This window comes from Ochotona curzoniae, unplaced genomic scaffold, assembly GCF_017591425.1.
Source record: "Ochotona curzoniae isolate NIBS_2020 unplaced genomic scaffold, NIBS_Ocur_1.0 contig_1274, whole genome shotgun sequence".
NCBI lineage: Eukaryota > Metazoa > Chordata > Mammalia > Lagomorpha > Ochotonidae > Ochotona > Ochotona curzoniae.
Genome location: NW_024465023.1, coordinates 27850330 through 27865499, shown reverse-complemented (window position 1 = coordinate 27865499; position 15170 = coordinate 27850330). Strand labels below are relative to the sequence as shown.

Here is a 15170-nt window from a genome sequence, read left to right as displayed (position 1 = left end):
CTTAGGGGAAAAAAAAAAAGTTCCAGTCCAAACCATCAGCCTCTGTAGGTTGCCTTAATTGCTACTTTGCACAGCGCTGGACTCTGACTCTGATTTTTGGCACATGCTATCATACACAAAGTTCCTAAAATAAAATGCTCCAGGATATCCTAGGAACTCTTAGAAGGCTTTAAAAAGGGACTCACACACTGAGAGGCTATCTTTGTTGACGACCATCCAGGCAAGCCGACGGATCACCACAGCAGTATACCACAGCAGTATTACATGATTGATTGAGATCTGTGAGTGGGTCCTGCGAGTCCTGGCCACCTAACTTATCATGGTTTGGGGGGGTTGACAAGAATCCAGTTTTGATAAAGACAATTGTTTTTTGCTCCCCAAGGGACTATACATTTAAATAGCTAAAACATCTGTTCAGCAACATAGTAAAACATGTATACTCAGAGCACTTGAGAGAAGAGCCTGCCAACAATTGCTTTGCAAGGGACATTGCTGAAGGAGAGCACCAAGATAAAGAAACCACTGTTTGTTTGGTCTAGGCAGTGGGAAAGCCAAGGCAACTAATATTTGGGGTTTCTTCTATTTCATTTTCACTATTTCATTGAGAAAAGGTGGCGAGGGGAGATTTTCTCGGGGAGGTGTTTTTTTTTGTTTGTTTGTTTTTGGGGTTTTTTTTTTTAGCTTTCCATTAAGTGGAAGAGCAAGAAAGTCTTGGATGTCAACGCCTAGCAGACTCTTGAGAGCTGCCACCAAGCCAGAGACAGGGACTTACTTCTCGTGCACTCTCAGACCCTTGCGATGGAGGCAGAGGCAGGGAGCGCTGTGGAGCCAGGGAAGACAGCCACCAGAGGCACTCGCATTGCCCTGGTCGTGTTCATCGGCGGCACGCTGGTGCTTGGCACCATCCTCTTTCTAGGTAAGTGGAATCCCGGAGACTGTAGGCCCTGGGCGTGTGCTGAGAAATTCCCTGTGCTTTGTTCTAGCATGTTTTGTCCTAATGCCTGTGCACGACTGTCTGCTGGGGTTAGAAGGTCATGCGTCCTCGCTGTCTTATCACACGGGCAATTGAGAAAGGCTTTCCTTTGGTGTGCACTGCAGAGGGCAGAGTGGGTGTAAAGCGGCTTACAGAGGTGGTGCGTTTGTGCGCGCTGGGCAAATACCGCTGTGTGTAGCACTTTCTGCAGAACGAGTGTTTATGGGTTTGTAGCCAGATACTTTCATTTATTTTGCGAGTAATGACTATGTGGTGACTGAAACTGTGCTGGAATTTCTTTCCATTGGCCTTTTCCTGTTTGCCTAAACAAATCACAACATTTAATCCACAAAACACAAATCAGTCCTTTCAAGTGCATCCAAATGGGATTCTTCAGTTCCTTTCTAATAGAGTGATTCAGATGGGACGGTAACACTGCTTTGCTATTAGATGCACTGGTATGAAGGAAAACACTTTCCTCTCAAGATTCAGAAGGTATTGTTATTCAGTTATTTTAATGACTTGGTGAGAATGATGCACCTGGAGATTCTAGGTGATGATTTAAAAAGGTATTTCTATAAAACAGAATGAAATGGCTTGGGAGGGGGTGAGGGTTCTCCAATTTTAGGCTCCTGATGATTGCCCTCTATTTTTCTCAGTCAACCGATACTATTTCATTACTTGAAAGTTCCTTGGGAACAAGCCCTCTACTTAGAGATCCGAGGTGCAGCTTGAAATGTAACAAGTCTGGAAGCATGCCCTGGCACAGACAGGATGCAGGAGGCCATGTTTATTTTGGCCAGGAAAACCAGTAATTACACTTTAAAAGACGTAGGGTGGTTGTGTGGTTGAAAACTCGGCTAAAACGAGCAAAGCATCTTTCCATGTTTTCTGCAGCTGAAGATTCAGGGACTAGATGAGGTAAAGCTGAACCTCCTGCCCCAGTGTCTTTGGAACACTGCTGTGTGATTTCTCAGCCCTTGGAGTTGTGACAAGTGTCCCCTCCTGAAACCTAAAACTGGAGGAAAGGGTCTATGGTCACGCCACGGGACCATGTAGTATATGGGAAATGACTCCAAGGTTAAGCTTTGCAAACACTCCCAAACTCAAAAATGCGAATGATGATTGTTTATGTAAAAATATGTGCTCTCCTTAATGATGTTAGCATCACATGACATGTTTTAAACAGTCTCCTTTCGTGATTACATTCTGTGGCCTGGTCTGTTAGTTGAGAAGGGTCTCCATGGCAGCAAATCTTTGTGCTTTGATCGAAAATGATTCTTTGGAAACAGCACTGAAGTTTGTAGAGCAAAGGAAAAGTACACCGGCTGAGCCGTTAGTACAGGAGGCCTGTGGAAGAGAAGCAAGAGGCACCTGCAGTGTGTTCTGGCTCTTCCCCAGTCTCTGTGTCAGTCTCATGCTGACACAGCATGTGGACCAATGAGCAGGTGAGCCCTTTACACCTTCCTATCCAGAGTGCTGGGCTCGGGAGCTTCAGCTGCTTGCCATGCCTCCTGATTCACAAGCTACATTTCCCCCAAGGTTCTTGCGCAAATGCACTTCAAGTCAGGGACACTTACTTTTGTCCAGTATTTCTGCACTATTTCAGACTCATCTCTGTCCCTCCCCTTCTCACCGCTTGTCCCAAGGCCATGCCCCCCACCTGTACTCTGTACTTCACAAATCCTTGCCTGAAACTTTTGTGATGTTCTGCAGACCGATACTGTAATTAGGGTCCTCTTCCAGTGGCCTCCTGGGTGACTTTGTGCTATAGTTTTCTGTCCAAGTTCAGCCACGTGTCTGCAATGTCTAGCATCCTTCTATTCATCTTCTCTGTGTCTGAGGAGCTGGGATAGTTTCTATTCTGGAGCTTAAGCTTATCCAGTAAGACCCATTGCCCATGGCGTTGAGGTGGTTGCAGAGAACCTGGAGCACTAGAAAGTGAAATGGCAGGTGTAACTATAGGCCTATAAGCAGGTGATTTTCAAATATCCTTGGCTTTTCTTCCCCATCTTCTTCCTCTTCACAGTTTCTCAGATGCAGTGGTAAGCAGGGTATTTTCTCTGGAACCAGGTAGTAAATCTGAGCACACTTTTCTGAAAGTTGTGGAAAACAGAAGTAAAAGATGAGTTTATTGTGGTGCAAACATTTTTGAAGTCCATCTGTATGAGGGATGTTCAAAAAGTTCATGAAATGCTTATTATAAAAAATTAGGTGTAGATTTCAAAATATTTTGGATCCCGCATAAAGTTATCGTCAAGTTCCGTTTTCCATGAGCATGTTGATGCGCCCTTGTATTTTCCATTCCAGGGGCATGTAGTGTGTGTCATAATTCCTCCAATCTGCTGTGAATAATATGGACACAGTGGCACGGCTGTGTGCCAATGACATTTGACTTCTGAACCCTGAACTTCGAATTTCATTTAATTTTCACTTCGTGAAATACTGTTTTTCTTTTGATATTTTCCAGCCCTGAAAAAGCGTTAAAGCTGTTCCCAGCTTGTAGGCTGTACAGCAATAAACAGGCAGTGACCTGGATTTGACCCATGGGCAAGCGTTCTGCTGACTTGTGTTTTATGTTTGTTCTGCACTTGATCCGTGGATGACTGCACTGTACCATGAGGACATTTATACCGATTACAGTGAAATCTAAATGATAAATCAAACCGTATAGTTTTTCAAAGATCCTAACCAATACAAAGTAACCTTTCGATTTTTTTGTATTGAAATGTTTTCTTTGTTGTCTCCATTTTAGCCAAAGATCTCTTACATCTTTAGCTTGTCTGTGTTTATTGATCCTCATTTATTTTCAAGACCTTAAACCAGACTTAGTGCTCTTCCTTCAAAGGTTGGCTCTGTGTCCCAATTAATTCAGTTTGCTAGCTTCTTTCTGCTTATTCAAATGAAGCTCTCTTCCAGGTCTCCTATGTGAACGCAGGGTCCCAAAGTTTTGGACCATCCTCTGCTGCTTTCCCCGTCCATAAGCAGAGAGGAGGATAGGAAGTAGAGCAGCTGGGACATGAACCGGTGTCCATATGGATCCCAGTGCTTGCAAGAAAAGGATTATCTAATTGAGCCATCATGCGAGACCCTAAAGTAACGATTTTGTTAGTTGTTTTTTTTTGTGTGTGTGTGTGCTGCACCCTGTGCTGGCAAGCACACACAAGAATCAGGTCTGGATCACCTTAGACAATGTTTCTTTGGAGATCCCTCCAACTGAACTGCTCATCTCAGAACCCCAACCATGAAGAGATTACGTCAGCCAGTGGATTCTGATTGGCAGCAATTTAGAACTGTTGAACTACCAAAACTGCTTGAATAGGACCCTTGGAGCATGCCTCACATTGGGGACCTGGGATGGATGGGAGGCTGGGTGGGACTTCTCGCTTTGTTTCTCTCCTGACCCCAGATACAGGGGAAAAAAGATGTGGAAACAATGGTTTAACCCACTTTCCTGTAGCCCTTGACCCTTTGTACCCTAATCAACTAAGTAAGATTATTAAAAAAAAAAACCCATAATGAACGAAAACAACAACAAAATCTTCATTTAAGTCTGTTAAAAAAAAAAAAAACAACCCAAGGCTAGGGCGCAGTGCGATAGTCTAGTGGCTATTTCCTCACCTTGTATGTGCCAGGATCTCATTTGGGCACCAGTTCTAATCCCAGTTGTTCCACTTTCCAATCCAACTCCTTGCTTGTGGCCTGGGAAAGCAGTGTAGGACGGCCCAAGGCCACGGGACCCTGCACACACATAGGAGACCTGGAAAAATCTCCTGGCTCCTGGTTTTGGATCAACTCAGCTGTGGCCACTGTAGCTACTTGGAGAGTGAGTCAGCAGATGGAAAGATCTTCCTCCTTGTCTCTCCTTCTCTCTGTATATCTAACTTTCCAATAAAAAAGAAACATGTATCTTAAAAAAGAAAGGTAGCATCAGAAAGTATTGTCTAGAATTATACAAATCTTATTTATCATAAAATTAATTTTTCCATTATAGAAAGGGGACACATGCTCACTAAAGAACCCTTGCTAACTGTATGAATGTAGAAAGCCGAGGGAAGTACCCTGCAAGATGCCAGCACTCAGGTGTGTGAGGAGAGTGCATATTAGTCTTTATGCTGATGTGCGTGTAGATTTTTCAGCAAACTTTTTTCTTTTTCCTTTTTCAGCAAACTTTTTTTTTTTTTTTAAAGAAACCACAATATACCTTTAAGCTAAGGAACACTTTTCTTTAAGCCCGAGATGCTCTGCAGTCAGTGTTCTTGAATCAGTCATGTAACAAAAGTAGATAGGCTGTTGGGTGGATGGTGGGTGAGAAAGAACAAAGGAAGAGCTGACTCTTCTTGGAAGGTGGGTTAGTCAGTAATAAAGCTCGCAGCACCTGGAAGAGACAGCAAGCACCGAGCTTCCTGCGTGGGCTTCCTGCTTGAGGCTCTCGCGGGGATGCTTGGCTCCCACTCACATTGCACTGTTCACCTGCCTGTGGCCACATCTCTGCATGGCTTCTTGCTGTTGCCCTCATGGAGAATAAATAGCCTGGTGAGTCCTTCACAGTCTCCTAGACTAGCAGGACTCTTTCTGACACCATAAATTTCCCAGCTGCGAGTGCCCAGGTGTTACTGGAGCTCACCCTCTGTTGCTAGGCAGATGGGAAGAGTCTGCCATTGGTACAATAGCTATCTTGCTTGTACAGGATGTTTTCTTTGGAAGCAGTTAGAAATCTTGGTGCACAAATCTGCACAGATCTGGCGGCTGGGCTGGGCCTCGTGAGAGGAGGTTGCTGGGGACAGAGCATCGGTGAGTGGTAGATGCGTGAGTGAGGTACAGTGGGTTCATCCTTTCCCTTTTCTTTTGGTCCTTTGTGCATGATTTCAGTCCAATCTGGAATTCCAAATGCCACCCATTGCTACCTCTTGCCTTCCACTCTGGTTTTACTCCAAGTGACATAGTTTTAAAAGTTTCAGTGTTCCCATCATTAAGACCAGGCTTGTGCTTATAGATGTGAGGGGTAAAAGTAGGAGATCTTTGGAGATGGAGGAAACTTGAAAGAGGCAGGGGTTCTTGTTAAAGCCAGATGGCTACACCGCACCCGCAGAGCTTCAGAAGTCAATAGGTGGTGGGCACTGAGGATGGGCCTAGGTAACAACTCCCAGGCTGCCATTCTGGGGTGCTGAGGATGAGGAACTTGGCATGCTGCCCTAGTTGTGCCCACTCACCTGCTTGTCTTCCATGCAAGAGCACTGGGCTCGGAGCAACGAAGGGCTCCTAAAGGCTACCTAGCTGGTGACCAGAGTGCGAACCCGGGGCTGTAAACCAGCTGCATTTGCAAATACTGTGCCAAACCCGAGAAGGATGAAGTGATCACAGATGTCTTGCACTTGTGCTTAGTGGTGTTTTAGCAGTGATGGTCTGCTACAAGCCAGTCATTGATTTCCGTCTCTTTTCTTTCAGTGAGCCAAGGCCTCCTGAGTTTTCAAGCTAAACAGGAGTACTGCCTGAAGCCACAGTGCATTGAAGCTGGTAAGTCCCGCCTTTCCACGCTGTGTAGAGCTATAATCACTGTACTTTGTAGAGTGCAGGAGAAAACAGGTGACATTTTTAGTACTCTGTTTGCTTGAGGTTTACCAAGGATGAAATGGAGTTTTGAAGAAATGTGAAGTTTACTTGCAAGTTTTGGTATGCAGTAGTGGGTCTTAGGTTTCCTGTTTTCCCTGCAAATGCCAGTTGTATGGTGTTACCAGCATCATTATAACGAAATCAGGACAGGCCTTGTGGGCCTGAATGGTCTCCCAGACCAGCCAGTGAAGACCATTGGCCACCCTGAGGTTCAGCCAGCTGCAGATTCTGATTGATGTTAAGCAGTCTTGTGTGTGTTCTGGTTGGGGGGTTTGACCTGTGCATCTTTGAGTGGGGGGGGGGCGCTTGGTCAGTGAAAGTGAAGATTGAGGCATCAGCTTTCTAGGTGGGCGTGAGAGGGTGGAGGTCGGTGGGAACAGCCAGGGCAAAGGCTGTTCAAGTGACAGAAGTTCAGTGGAGGGCCAGGTGCCACGTGTTTCGGCAGTAATTAATTGTGCTCCAGAGCCTCTGCAAGGCTCTGGGCATTTGGAAAGATCTCCACATAGAAAGCTGGGGAGGTGTGGGGGGGCTTTCTGGCTGCAGACGTGGTGTAAGGACCAAGTCTGAGAGAAGGCTGCTCACCCAGGAGGTGGCGTCAGTAAACCATGTGAGCCAGGAGGGTGTCTTGAGCTCAAGAGATGGTGAGACAGTGTGTGGAGGAGGGGAAGGAGATAGAGGGCCTACTGAAGGATTAGATCAGGGTCATGGGAAAAAACCAAGACTTTGAGCATGGTGCTTAGATTTGGGGCAGTGGCTGGCTGTTGGCAGTAACTATTTATAAGATTATAGTTGGAATTAAAAAAAGATTTATTTATTTTTATTTGAAAGGAAGGGTTGCAGAGAGAGAAAATCTTCCGCCGGCTGGTTTACTCCCCAAATAGCCACAATGGCTGGAGCTGAGCTGATCCAAAGCCAGGAGCCTGGAGCTTCTTCCAGGTTGCTCACATGGGTATAGAAAGAGAAGACCTGGAGCCAACCTCTGCTGCTTTCCCAGGCCACAGGAAGGGAGCTGGATCAGAAGTGGAGCAGCCAGGACTCGAACTGGCACCCATATACAATGCCAGCACCACAGGCAGAGATTTAGCTTGCTACACCACTGTACCAGCCCTAATGGTGACATTTATTGAGATTAGAAAGTCCTAGGAGAGAGAGCTGGTGAATTCTAAGGCTTTGTATGAAAGTAGCAGGTTAGATTATCTTATCAGCATTTTCTCATTCTAAAGTGATATGTATGTATAAAATCAGGCAATGTGTTAAATGACTTATAGATAGCATCTCACAATACCTTCATAAGAACTTTATGATGTCAGTATTATCCCAGCCCCACTGACAGAGGCTAAGTAGCTTGTGCATGGTCATATTGCGTGGGTGGCAGAGGTGAACTTCAAATCCCTGTTGGTCTCCTCTCTTTTGTTTTCCTTGGTGTCATGGGTCCTGCCATCCATCTGTCTTCAGCCTAGATCCTTTGTTCTTTTATTATAACCCTATACCTACCAGAGTTTAATGGCTAGAGAACAATTTCAGCCCTTTTAAAGTTTTTATTTATTTAGTTTGAAAGGCAGAAAGTGATTCCCCTGTCTGCTGATTCACTCTCCAGATGCCTGTAGTAGTGAGGGCTGGACAAGGCTGAAGCCAGGAACTCAACCCAACCGAGCCACGAGTGGCAGGAACCCAAGTACTTGGGCCATCCCCTGCTGCCTCTCAGGGTACACATGAACAGAAGCAGGAATTGGAAGTGGAGCCTGGGTTTGAAGTCAGGGTACTTGGATGTCAGTTGAGGACATCCCTAGCTGCATCTTACCCACTCTCTCGCTGTCTTGACACCCTTTGACAATGATCCTTTCTTCTGTACTGGTTTGAGAATTCCCAGGCTCTCTACTCCTGGCTCAAGCCATGGTGAGTGTCTCTAGTTGGGAGAGGACCAGGTGAGCCTCTCAGTGAACACTGTTTCGATGTCCTGTCATCTGATGCATTTGCTGTGGTAGGGGTTCTTGCAAGTGTGTGTGAAATTGAAATTCTTGAGCTGACAAGCTTTCAGTTTGGGTTCAGGCAACTCTTTTTTTTTTTTCAACCATGACCTTTTATTCATAATCTCCATATGGTGAATTCAGAAGGAATGCCTAAATTGTTTCCATTAGTTTACTTCAACACAGTGTTTCTAAATTTTCAGCAAGTAATGGTCTTGGCTTAATTCACCATAACTCACATTATTCAGGCAACTCTTTTGAATGTGTGGGCCATGTATGGTCATGAGTTGTGTTTCTTTATTATAAATCATAATTCAAGAATAAAAGTTGCAGATGTAGGTTTGATGATGTCACTGTTTGCCAGCTAATGTGTTTGGCCTGACCGGCCTGTTTGTGATTTTCACTTGGTGACTGGTTTTCTATCGTTGGACAAAAAATATTGATCTTGCTGTTTCCATAATGAGAAGCTCATCTAGGACACGGCCCTCTTCAGTGTAACATGAGCTTCAGCATGCCGTTGGGGTCAGTGTAGCAGCAGTTGAGTGCACCTGGCAGGCAAGCTGTGGCCAAGTCAGTGCCTTAAAATAGAGTGTGTGTGCAGGTGGGGGTGTGCATGCACAGCTCAGAGGATGGAAGTGTTTGATGGCCTTCTGCACCATGTGTGAGCAGGTGCCAGTGCCTCCTCTTCATAGCTCTGCTTCCCTCCTGTTCTACATATTCGTCCATCCCCATCCCTTTTAAAAAGAGCCACTAAAGAATAAGACATAAAAAGGAAAGGGCATACTAATGCCAGTGGGCAAGAGCAGGCAGGCTGGCTGGGTTTAAGCCATAGCCTGCACACTGACAAGCCACACGATCTTCTGTGAAATCCATAGCCACTCTAACCTCAGTTTGACCATCTGTAAAATGACATTGACATGTTTCACTTGTTCCATTAGCGGGGAGAGTGAAATAATGATGATCTCAGTAATAATTCAGGTGTACAATGCTAGATCCTTAAGCCCACGCCCAGAAAGTGTTGTAACTTCAAGACCAGCACTGAACTCCATTCTTTTGGAGACAAACCAGAGTTCAAGTGCTGTGAGGAGGATCTAGATTTGCTTCCACTTGTGAGAATATGCATTTTTCCCCTGTAGGGATATTAATGCCCTGCTTCAGCATGGTGCCACCTCCAGGCGGTGCCGGGCTAGCAAACAATCTATGGCATAGGCCTCACTTTCTAAGATCTCCACGCCTAGGAGCTCAGAGGCATGCAGCCTCAGAGTTTCAGAGAACTGTTGATGGGATTGTAATGGCAAATGTACATGTTTATGACTCACAGATTGGGCTAAGTACATTTGGGACACTCAGTGAGCTTGGAATTGCAAAACACACCTGCTTTTTTGGTATAAGTATGTCCCATGCAATATTTGTTACATGATTTTTTTAAGATTTATTTATTTATTTACTTATTGGAAAGTCAGATATACATAGAGAAGGAGAGGCAGAGAGAAAGATCTTCCATCTGCTGTTTCACTCCCCAAGTGGCTCAATGGCCAGAGCTGAGCCGACCTGAAGCCAGGAGCCAGGAACTTCTTCCAGGTCTCCCACATGGGTGCAGGATCCCAAGGCTTTGGGCCATCCTCTACTGCTTTCCCAGGCCACAAGCAGGGAGCTGGATGGGAAGTAGGGCTACTGGGATGGGAACTGGCATCCATATGGTATCCCAGTACGTGCAAGGCGAGGACTTCTGTCACTAATTAGCTGCTTATCGAAATTTGAATTTCAGGGAACACCCTGAATTTATTTTACTTTTTACTGTTTATTTACTTTCATTGGCAAGGCAAATTTATAGAGAGGACAGAAAAATCTTCCCTCTGCTGGTTCACACCCCAAGTGGCTTCAGTGGTCAGAGCTGAGCCTATCTGAAGACAGGAGCCAGGAGCCAGGAGCCTCTGCCGCATCTCATGTGTAGGTGCAGGATCCCAAGGCTTTAGACCATCCTCTACTGCTTTCCCAGGCTACAAATGGGGAGCTGGATGGGAAGTGGAGCAGCAGGGAATAGAATTATTGCCCGCATAAGATTCCAGTGCTTGCAGGTGGAGGACTAGGCTGTTGAGTCAGCACACTAGCCCAGCCATCCTTTATTTTTATGGCAGTGAGTTTGACACAGCTTTAAGCAGTTTACATGTATTTACTCATATAATTTGCATGAAAATCCTATAGGGTGCTATTAGTTTCATTTTGCAGATGAGGAAACTAAGACGAGAGAGGTAAGGTGTTGTTGCAGCTATTCAAACTCAAGGGATCTGGCTTGAGTTTGTGACCATGCAAAATTCCTTGCAAACAGGAAAGGTCGGTGCTAGTGAATTTATTATCATCAGCAGCATGAACAATATCCTTTCCTTTGAGCCCTGATCAACCTGAGAAGCCAGGTTAGTATATGTGACTAGCATAAACCAGCCTCAGACTGCAGAACGGTTACCCCTTCATGCAGTGAGTGGTGAGCGTGGACTGAGCGGCCACAGCTTTCTCACATCTTTGTATATCTTTCATTACTTCAAGATTCTGGTTTCCTCCATGGAGCTCAGTAGGGGAAAGGCATTTTGGTATCTTGACAGCTTTGGTCCCTTGCAATTTAAAGGCATGCTTTGCTGCAGAATGTGCAGCTCCATGCCTGGCTATGAATGGGGAATGATGAATTATGCACCAAAGCTGGTGTTTTCTCGGCGGGCTCCTTTTCAAATTCAGTGTGAGTGATGGATCGCCCACCTTTGTATCAGGCTGGAGGTCAGAGCTGATCTTGCAGATTGCCTAGAAACCTGCGAGAAAATGGAGGAGGTGGCGGAGGATAGATGTGAGGGCTGAGGGTGGGGGATGTTTGGGAAGGAGGCCAGAAAGCAATGTGCTTGTGTGAGTAAAATTGCAGGTGAGAGCTCTGCTGTGTGACTGTAAATATTGTGTGTGATGGAGGCTTGTTGGCCCCTGTCCCTGAGGTGTCACGTAGCCAAGGCATTCTGTAGCTGATATACTAACCACAAACATGACCTGGAAGAATGGTTTTTGCATGTCCTCACTTGTCTTCATCTTAAATATTAGTAATAAAATACTAGCAGTAGATAACAAAGTAATGAGACAAGTGAATTGGTTGTGGAAAACAAACAAAAAAATCAACCAATTTGAATTTAATGAAACCATTTTTGCCTGTTTTTTTTTTTTTTTTTTTTTTTTTTTTAGGAAGGGCTTGAAAATGTGTGTGTGTGTGTATTTGTGTAGGGGGGTTGAAGTACTATATAAATGAGGGTGCTTGTGTATTATTTACTTAAAGGAGTACTAAACCCGTTCTGGAATTTTAGTAGAGAGTTTAGGACAGACACATATGTGAGGTTATTTTTAAGCCTGGAGGAACTACACGTGTGACCAAAGTGTAAAAAATGTGTGTCTAAATTTGTGGAGATTGTAGTTTTTGGAGGCAATTCATTCATATATTGCTGAAGTTCATTGGGTTTTCATTACTTTAAACATAAATGTGTTTTGGCATTAATTACAGTATGAAAATAGCCCAGGATATCATCGTTCCAGTATCATTAAAACACTGGCTACCTTTTTTAAAAAAATCATTTGATGCATGAAATTGTGCTAGTTTGGGTGGTATGCAGCAGTTGTATGGTGTTTGGAAGACAGTGGAGTTCAATAGGAATTTTTGGACCTTCTCAGTTGTAATGAAAGATTATATTTTAAACTCATGGATATATACCAGTTTTCTATCTTAAGGACTCTGTTCCATGTAAAATTGTTGGTGGCCTTATAGAAGAGGGAACAAAGATTACATCAGTGTACTGAGTATTTCTGTTAATTTATCTAAGTAGTTTTGCCTTGAGACTTTCATGTGTCATTTTAGAGCACCCCACTATGGCCCTCCTCTGGCCATGCCTCTTTCCCTTCAAGGAGTTTGTGCAGTCAGGTGGGGAAATCTCTCTTCTGTGCCCCAGAATTCCCTGCCAGATGGCTTCATCCCAGTGAAAGATGTATCGAATGCCCAGGTGAGCAAACGTCTGTGCATGAGCTGCCAGGTCTTCATAAAGGCATACTGGCAATGCAGTTTATAAATATTTAGATGGACGATGTGGATGTCTTTGATGTGAAACAAAACTACCCCAAACCTCAGAGGCCTGAAGCAAAAACAACTGCAAGTTTCTCTCCTGATTTTGTGGGTTTGGTGGATGACTTCCCTAGTGCCACTGCACAGGCTTTGGCAGGCAGCTGTATGCAGTTGCTGGGCCGGCTGAGCTAGAAGACTAGTGGGGGCTGTGGTGAGTGCTGCTGGGGCCTCCCCAGTGTTCTCTCCTGCCTTCGTGGAGGCCTCTGCAAAGGGAGTCAACCCGGAAGATGCATTCTCTCTTCAGGCTAGCTTTGAAACTCAAAAAAAAAAAAAAAAAAGTCACTTCTGCCAGTTCTCTTGCTTCAAGTGAGACAAGGTCAGTAGCGATTCAAGCTAGGGGAAGTAGACCCTCCTACTTGATTAGAAGAGTAGTAAAGTCAGCGAAAGGGCAAGAGGGATGGAAGGGTCACACATACTTGTAAACAATTTACTGCGTGCTCATCTGCATTCTTGTCCCACGTCCTACATAGTTTAGGGACAGTTGTGCAAAAGTCAGTAACAATAACATCCCCCTCCCCCGCCCCGCCACCTTTACTCAGTCACTCTGAATGCAGCCATTTCATAGAATGAACTGCTTTCAGACAATCATTTGAGGGGAAATGTAAAAGCCAAGGTCTTGAAACTGCTTGATATGAAATCATTTAATTTGGAGAAGAACAGTACACAATGTTCAATGCGTGTCATTAATCCTATGATTTTCTTTTTAAATAGCTGCTGCCATCTTGAGTAAAGTAAATCTGTCTGTGGATCCTTGTGATAATTTCTTCCGGTTCGCCTGTGATGGCTGGATAAACAATAATCCAATTCCTGAAGACATGCCAAGCTATGGGGTTTATCCTTGGCTGAGACATAATGTTGACCTCAAGTTGAAGGGTAAGTTTCCACTGGACTTTGACGGTATTACTTTGTGGAGAGCAATATTTGGGAAAAATATGTAGTTTGGAATTTGTGGCATGACTGTTCACTTTTAACTCATTTCTAAGAATTTTTTAATCAAAATCTAGCAGCCAGGTTTTTTTTAAGATGGGCCAGATGGGCCTTATTTATTTTTACTGGAAAGACGTATTTACAGAGGCAGAAAGATCTTCTATCCTCTGGTTCATTCCCAAATTGCTGCAATGGTCAGAGGTGAGCTGATTCAAAGCCATGAGCCAGGAGCTTCCTCCAGGTCTCCCACGTGGGTTCAGGGTCCCAAGGCTTTGGGCCGTCCTCGACTGCTTTCCCAGGCCACAAGCAGGGAGCTGGATGGGAAGCAGAACAGCCACGACTCTAACCGGTGCTCAGATGGGATCCTGGCACATGCAAGGCGAGGATTTAGGCTCTAGCCTACTGTGTCACCCTCCCCACCTCCACCTTTCCCTCCAAGAATTCTAAAATGGAAGATTCAAAGGGTAGCTTGTGAAATTTTGGTCTACTTAGATCTCAATGCAAGCCTATTGATGTAGGTTGTTAGGTTTGTGTTTGATGGTAATACTAAGTTACACTGCAGAAGGATAAATAGCATTTGATTGAGACTGATAGCAAAGGAATAGTGAGTGAACATTATGGTAAATCAACATACTTACTTGTTGTGTTCAGTGTAAACCTCAGTTTTTGTTCATTGTTTCCTGGCTCTAGGGAGATGCAGTTTCCTCCCATGGCTTCTGTTGCAGTGACTGGCTCTCACACAACCTGCACGTGTCCGTACATGCACATGTATGTGTATGATCGCACATTCCCCACCTCCGCCCAGGCTGGAAATGGCTGTTGTTTAAAGGTTGTTTAAGAATTAATTTTTAAAACATTTTTATTTATTTAATTTGTTTAAAAGTGAGTGAGAGAGAATGTGCTTCTGTTTATTCTCTCTACAATGCCCACACAGGCAGAAGTCAAAAGCCAGGAACTCAGTTCAGGTCTCCCGTGTGGGTGACTGTGAGCCAAGTACTCAAACCATCACCTGCTGTCTTGCAGAGTGGGCATCTACAGGGAACTGGAATTGGAAGCTGAATCAGGACTTGAATCCAGGCACTCTGATCTGGAATGCAAGTGTCCTACGAGGAATCTCAATAAATACACCAAATGCCTGCCCTAAGTCTGATGCTTTTTTTTTTTTTTTTTTTTTTGTTAAGCTATTGGAGAAAAGCCATTTCAGAAGGGAAGTAGGAAGATTTCAAAGCCAGATAAGGTAATTGTTTTGAGAAGGCAAAAGTAGCACCTTTTTTTCTTGTTGACATCTGTGAGTAATGCCCATAGATGGCATCTATGAAGAATTCCTGAGAAGTTGTAAGAATTGGGATTGGCATTGTGCTGTAACATATTAGGCTACCACCTATGATGCCAGTTTCCTGTATGAACACTGATTTGAGTCCTGGCTGCTCCGCTTCCAATCCATTTACCTGCTAATGTGTCTGAAAAGCAGCAGGAAATACACTAAGTGCCTGTCTTGTCCTTGTCCTATCTGCACCCATTGCAACCGTTTGGGGAGTGAACAGCATAT

At 44.5% G+C, this 15170-nt stretch overlaps 1 protein-coding gene across 1 annotated transcript in view; it reads left to right on the top strand.

Annotated features, from left to right (window-relative positions):
• Positions 1-712: 712 nt before the first annotated feature.
• Positions 713-15170, top strand: part of PHEX (phosphate regulating endopeptidase homolog X-linked) — a 190010-nt gene continuing 175552 nt past the window's right edge. The window contains exons 1-3 of the mRNA XM_041002049.1: positions 713-916; positions 6422-6490; positions 13406-13567. Coding sequence (XP_040857983.1) covers positions 799-916; positions 6422-6490; positions 13406-13567 — 349 coding nt within the window. The 5' untranslated portion in view covers positions 713-798. The remainder of the gene's footprint in view (positions 917-6421; positions 6491-13405; positions 13568-15170) is intronic.